Source organism: Hippocampus comes, unplaced genomic scaffold, assembly GCF_001891065.2.
Source record: "Hippocampus comes isolate QL1 unplaced genomic scaffold, H_comes_QL1_v1.1 scaffold242, whole genome shotgun sequence".
Classification (NCBI taxonomy): domain Eukaryota; kingdom Metazoa; phylum Chordata; class Actinopteri; order Syngnathiformes; family Syngnathidae; genus Hippocampus; species Hippocampus comes.
The window spans coordinates 2,512,899-2,519,682 of NW_017805385.1; the positions used below are offsets into that span (position 1 = coordinate 2,512,899).

Below are 6,784 nucleotides of genomic sequence, written 5' to 3' on the forward strand. Positions count from 1 at the left end.
GTGCATGCCCCCCATCTGTGTTTTGCTTCTGTCATGTGGGCCGAGGAGGTCTTTTCATCATCTGTTCTTTAGTTTTCAGTTCACATTCATTGGTTCTATTTTGGTTGAAACGTGTTATTTCCGGGGCTCCGTCGATTCTATATGGAAGAGCAAATAAGGAACCACAAGGTTCGCCCCCTGCCCTCTCCCCACCTTCCCTCAACTGATCTGATCTTGAAAATAATAGCAACACTAACCTCTGGTGGCCATTTAGTGTAAGAGCAGCATGAAAAAAAAAAACTAAAACTGAAAATGAACTTTGTGTGTGTTTTGTTTTACGTCCTTGTTCAAGGGGACGTGTACAGTTTGTTTTATGTGTATCATGTTACATATTTATGCTGTATTGCTGTACAATTTCCAAATACACATAAAAGTGAGATGCTAAGGCCTCACTTTGCATGATTTTGTTGTTGTTGTTATTCTTTTGATCAACATAAACTCAATAATTGTTGCAAGGTTTTGTATTTTTATGAAGCCGACATGTAACGGGAGCCACGAGAAAGTCTGAAGGACCCAAGTTCCCGAAGTTGAACAGGAAGTCGGCCATTTTGGTTTGAAGGGCCCATTTGGGCAATTCCGGGCCATGTGTTAAATGCCGACTTTATCCCAATGAGCACCAGCTGTGAGAAAGCCCAACTGCAAATCTTTTTTGATTGAGGCATCGAGGTGATGATTATCTCAAGGGTTTGTCATGAAAAGTTGTTTTTGTTGTTTTTTTGTTTTTCTTTCTTTTTAAACAAAGGAGTTGAATCAGTTGACTTTGCTTCCGCTTTAACCATTTTTAAAACACGAGTATCTGCACTTTTGCTTTCATCCATCGATTGTGCTTCTGCCACACTTGTGGAGTCGGGATGCGAGGCGGAGCTCGGAGCCCACGCGCAGGAAAACTCAGGAAGGCGATTCACTCTAGGACCTGGCGGAAGTCCCGGGTGGGCGCTGCGAGCCGGTCCGGGGTCGGCCCCACACACTTCGCTCACTTCTCTCGCGTCGCGCATCAGCTGGAGGAGCGGCGCCGGCCGGGAGTGAGAGGACGTTCGGACACCGTGAAAAACTCCATGTGGCGTCTTCTTGGCTCGGCTGCAGCGCAAGACACATGACCATGAGGTACACGGCACAACTTTTGCAGCTTTGCTGGATGAAAGCTAAGCATTATTCTCGACGTATACGGCATATAGATGTCTGTAAAGCTTGCTGCCTTCTTGCAGGTGTTTCTCGGGGCTGGAGCGCTTTTGGTGCTGCCTCTTGGTTTTTGCAAGCCGCGTCGCAGCGCAATGGCCCGGTAAGAAAAGCGTGCAAATACAATTAAGCATTGGCGCAAGTAGATAAATGCCCCCACCACCACACACACGCACGCACGCACACACACACACTACTTGCATCACTTGCGTCAAACTGGCTGTGACTTTTGGAATATTAGTGAGCACTTCTCGCAAGATGATGGATGGATGGATGCTTCATCGGTAAATCAACAAAAGCTCACTTCAATTATGAGTTGGCCTGCTCGGCCCCTTTTGCTGTTGACTGAAGCAGGATTTCCACTGTGCCCAATTCCACTTTAAAGCCATCCAAGATTTTTAAAAAGTTTTTTTTTTTTGTTCTGTTTTTGTCGATTCCCACGTTGAATTCATCAAGTGACACATTTGCCACCTGGCTCTGTTTGCACTGACGTCACACATGAATCAACTCGCGTGCGCAGACATCCAAATTGCAGTCAAACAAAGACGCGAGCGTCCACAACGCACTCAGTCACCGCGGTTATGTGTTTATTTGGCTTGTTTGTGCAGACTTCGTGTTGTGTTTATTTCTGGCATTGACAGGGACGTGTATCCGATTTGTGCACCCCAAACGGCAGGGATCCCGACACGAGTTTTTCTTTGGAATTACTATCTGAGGAAGTCCATTTTTTTCCCCCCACAAACATGATACTGCCGCATGCTCCAAAGTCCAGTTTGCACTCCTTGTCTCAACTGAATATGACCACAAATTGCTGCTTGTCGGGTTTTTATGCAAGCTGCATCCCGTCTAAGCATTGCGTTGAAACGTCTCAGGACGCAGAAAGTAAATTAAAGAATGAAAGGACCCTCTGCTGCCCTTGAATAATTGATCTGCGGTCCGTGTGTTTGATCTGGCCGATGTTTTGTTGCACTGTCAGTCGATAGGCAGATGACATTGAGAGGATCTTGATTAATATTTGATTGATAAGTGATCAGCGCCCGGAAAGGCTTGGGGGAAGGGGTGGCGGGGGGTGTTCCTCGGATTTCTATCTCATGATCCGTCAATTGTATTTCGTCGGGGAAGCTTGTGGTTGTCGGCGGTCAGAAAGTTGCCCATCGACATCTGGAAGGGTTCCATCTCTGATGCGAGGACTGATGGATCCCTGTCAAACTGTTTTCGAAATCATATTTGCGCTTCCGCGAGCACTTGGTGACAAAAAATTCTTCCTTAAGATTAAAAGCCGCTCAAAAGTTGAGTAAAGATTCTTTGGGAGACCCTGTCGTGGATGCAAACGCGAGTTGAGTTGCCTCGGGTAAAGTGAGCCGACGCTTGCCTTGCTTGGGCCACTCGTCTGTCATGTGATGCGTCTTTTAGACCAAAGATCCTTCATGCAAAGTTCTTGCATTCTGCCCCCGGGCCGCATTGGTGTTGAGTGCGTGCGACATGCTGAAATTCGGGTCGAATTCATTCCCAGTCCCCGGCTGGGTCAGGAATCCCTATTGTCATGTGATCTTTGACATGCACCCAGCGGTGGTTTTGCCCTGAAGGGGAGCAAGATGAGGAAGGGGGGAAGGGGGCAGCGCTTGTAAGGGGACACCCCGCTGGGCCATTTCATGGCTGAATTAGATGCCGCATTAAAAAATCACAGTTTGGCTTGGGAGAAGGGTGTTGGGTGGGGGGGGGGTCTCCTTTTTGGCCCCGCGGGACCAAAAAGGAGAGCCATTTGAAACATGGTCAAGGGTTGCGGATGCAGATCAAAGTTTACGCCTCCAAAAGCCAATGGCAGAGTCACAAGAAAGAATTACAAGTGGCATTTCCCAGAAAAAGACAATCTCAAAATGTTCCTTTGCTGACGACTTGGTTCAGTTTCTCAGAAAATGTCGCCAACAAAACCACATCGAACTTTCTCTACACAGTCGAACCTCGTTACAACAGACCTCGAGGGACACGACGACTCCGTACGCTACAACGCTCGTTCGTCGCGACCATGTCCAATCAAACGGCTGCCGATTCTGTTGACTGGCTCAACCTTGTGATGTCTAATCCCAGGATTTGCTGCTCAGTCAAGGCACTTATTCACTATCGACCACCTGACGAGGTGCCGCACACCCAGGGCCCGAGGCGCCATCTCCGGCGCGTGTATTCGAAAGGCCATTCAGCTTCTCCTGTCTCGGAGGTTGCCTTCTATCGAGCAGCGTCGGGCTCGCCAGGTTTGGACTTGTTGCTTGGACTGGAGGTGGGTGGGGCGCGAGGTCATTGAAAGTGTCAAGTGGTCTGCACCTCCCTTATTGGCTCAGTTCTCGCTACATTTGCACAACCTTGACGCAAGGGATTAACGCTCCCTGTTTCCATGCGCTCAATCCAATGCAAGACACGTTGTGTGTGTGTGTGTGTGTGTGTGTCACTCACCAAGACCGAGGTCGGTTCACTCCTGACGGTTGGGAACGTTGCTCATTCTTCTTCATTTATAGGCTTGCGATTGTTTTCGAAAGACTGCCTGCCTGCCTGCCTGCCTCTCGTAAAAAGACGGGACCACACATCAGCGCAACTCGCAAACGCAACACACTTCCGTTTGGTGTCGTTTACCTGGAGGTGGATGCGATTTTATCAGCACATTCTGCTTTGGTTATTTGGATTGACCCATCTGGAGTTTGTTCCGAATCTCTCCATCGGTTCAGGACAAACAAGGCCTGGTTTCAAAAAAAAACTCTTTCCCAAACACACACATACACACACACACACGCTGTTTAAATTAGAGTCCACCTCCATGGAGGAAACATTTAGAGAAAGGCTTGAGTTGTTTGTCGGCGAGTTTTCTTTTTTCCCAGAAGTGCCGCCATTTTATACATGTCGCAAAAATACCCTTCACGGGGCACAAACGACAAACAAGTGACTTTTTAATTGCTTGTACGCAAATATTTGGTCTCTGGAGTCTGTGACCTCCCATCAACTCTTAAATGACGCAACCAAGTAAAACCGCCGTTGGAGCTCATTTACATAGCGAGCGCATGTGCCTGGTGCTGAAGTGCTGCTACCAGAAGTGAAAATTCATCCATTCTTTGTCGAGGCTTCGCGGAGGCTTTTTGCGATGCGGGACTTGGAGTTCAATCACCCTTGATCCCGCCTCTAGTTGTCATGGTAACAAAATGAGAACTCGCCATCGGCCCAGCAGGGCATGCGGCAGGATGAGCAGTTTTTCATTGGCATTAAAAAAAAAAATGTCCGTCCTTTGGGGTATTGCGACACAGGTGTGTCATAAACACACCTGGGAAAGTGTTTTCAGTTGTGAAAAAAAGAAAAGGTGCAATATGTCTTGTATCGACAGCTGTTCTTGGTATTTTGATGTGCCGGCGCTTGAGTTTCAAGTGCTGTGGTCTTGTCGCCTCTCATGTTGTGGCTCATGTCGAAATGCCCGTTCGGCCGTGTCAAAATACAGAGCTCCAGCATAATTGCTACTCTTGTTGCGAAGGGAGCCGGTCCGCGCGGCCACTTTGCGCGGGCCCACCGATTGTCTCCGGCACTAATGGCTCACTGAGTGCTCGGCGAGCTCTCGGCGCCTCTTTCCCGTTTGGGGCAAAAGCCTCACTTATCGGCTTGTCGTTTCCCAGCCACGCTTGGAGGAGGCGTGACACCTGCAATTTTATGCACGTTGGGCAAGAACAGAAAGAAAATAATGACACCAACTGGAGGCAAAGGACGATGACTTTGTCGTAACTGTCATTGGAAAAAAATGGACATTCATTTTCGGATCATTCGTTGTGAACGGTGAAGACACACGCCGCTGATTTTTGTTTTGAAAGTTAACTTGATCAACGTGAGCATTTGCATGATGGTCGTGGCAGATGGTGTCAAGTGATATTTTTTTCCGACTTTTCATGCCAAAATGTCTTGATCCGTTTGTACTCCAAAATGAAGTCCATTTCAGGATTTGCAACATGTTTTCGGAAAAAATGCAAATTCCATATTTGGATATGTGGGATTTTTTTTCCAATCCAAGATGCCATCAAATATGATTGATTCTTATCAGGACTTTTTTTTTCTTTTTTTTACAAGATGTAGGCAGCGATGGTTAGCATGTAGCGTGCCACATTGTACGGGAATGAGAGAACCACTTTGCTCTGCCAGGATTGAAGGAGGCTTTGAATCCAGCAGTTTGGAGCTCCCTCTCTCAAATCTGCGGGCCTGCGCTCATCTGTGACATCACCAGCCGCGGTCGAACCTGCCTCTGCGCAGAATTATGCCACGCACTCCGCAGGACCAATAGCGGTCATGAAACTGGAGATCTTGCCTTTGACTCATTTTCATGATGCATTGAACGGATTTCAAGCACCTCCACAACCTTTGCAACTTACACAACCCCTGCGGCTGTCATGTCTCAATAATGAGGTGCTATGGACCAATACGAGCAGACGACCTTGACAAGTTTTCAGTTTAGGCTCGCCGCTGCACACTTCTCCACATTTGGCCCTTGCGGAAGGAAACCGGATTTCTCGACCTGGCACTTTGTTCCTCGTCTCCTTAGCGGCAGGCTCTTGAACACATGACGTGAACCAGGAGACCACCCCTCTACTCTTTGACGTGGTCTTGAAAAATCAATGTCACCCGATTTTCCTTCATAGGACCGAATCAGTGAGTGACATCCCGTAAGCTTTTCTGCAGATTTACACATGAGTGGAAGCGTATCCCAAGTGCCAGATGTGAACGAGGGTCAATAGAAGCAGCAGCGACGCCCTCAATGCATTTTTGAAACGGAGGGTCCGGACCGTTTGGCGAGGCCCCACCTTGGAATGCCTTTGTCCGCCTCCAACTTCACTCTCTGTTATGTATCCCTCCTTTTGCTCTGCGCGTCGTCTTATCTTCTTATTGACTCTCGCGTTTCGCAGAGCGCCTTTCAAAGCGGCCGCGGATTCCGCTCTTTCACCCGTCCCTCAAGAGTCGCCACGTTTGTAAGGCACTTCTTTTTTTTTTTTTTTTTTTCCACCCCTCTCGCAAGTCTCACTCACACCATGGGGGTGTGAATTGAGGAGAATCCCATGGGCCGGCCAGATTACCATCAAGTCTGGAGCTCTTGTGACAAAAGGGGGATTTGCTGAGTTCCCCTCCTTGGGGATGGGGGGGCTGTTGGAAGTCAGACTTGGATCATGGCTAGAATGCTTGTGATGCTTCTCAAACTAGGGTGCCCGGTCCTACGAAAAGCGCAACAAGAGTAGCTTCAGGTTGTTAGTTGACAAAGAATAATAATAATAAAAATAATGGGAGAGTTCTTCATAGGTTGTGAGACTCAAGTGGAGGATGGAGCTCAGGAGTTTGTTGGAGGAAACATGTTCAAGTGTGGCACAGCCTGATGATACATTTATGAAGCGGTGGGAGGGGACAACAGTTGGGCTGGGGGGGGTCACACCTTGCTCCGACACACCCGATTCAAATGATCGGGATCCTTATCGGGCTTCTACAAAGCTTGCTGATGAAAAACGTTTTGGCTTTTCCTCTTTGCTCTCGAAAGTAGTCCACTTTTGTATTCCTGGGGGGG

At 48.1% G+C, this 6,784-nt stretch overlaps 1 protein-coding gene across 1 annotated transcript in view; it reads left to right on the forward strand.

The window, feature by feature from the left end:
* The first annotated feature begins 768 nt into the window (after positions 1–768).
* Positions 769–6,784, forward strand: part of col18a1a (collagen type XVIII alpha 1 chain a) — a 44,344-nt gene continuing 38,328 nt past the window's right edge. The window contains exons 1-2 of the mRNA XM_019872876.1: positions 769–1,143; positions 1,245–1,318. Of these exons, the coding sequence (XP_019728435.1) occupies positions 1,133–1,143; positions 1,245–1,318 (85 nt within the window). The 5' untranslated portion in view covers positions 769–1,132. The remainder of the gene's footprint in view (positions 1,144–1,244; positions 1,319–6,784) is intronic.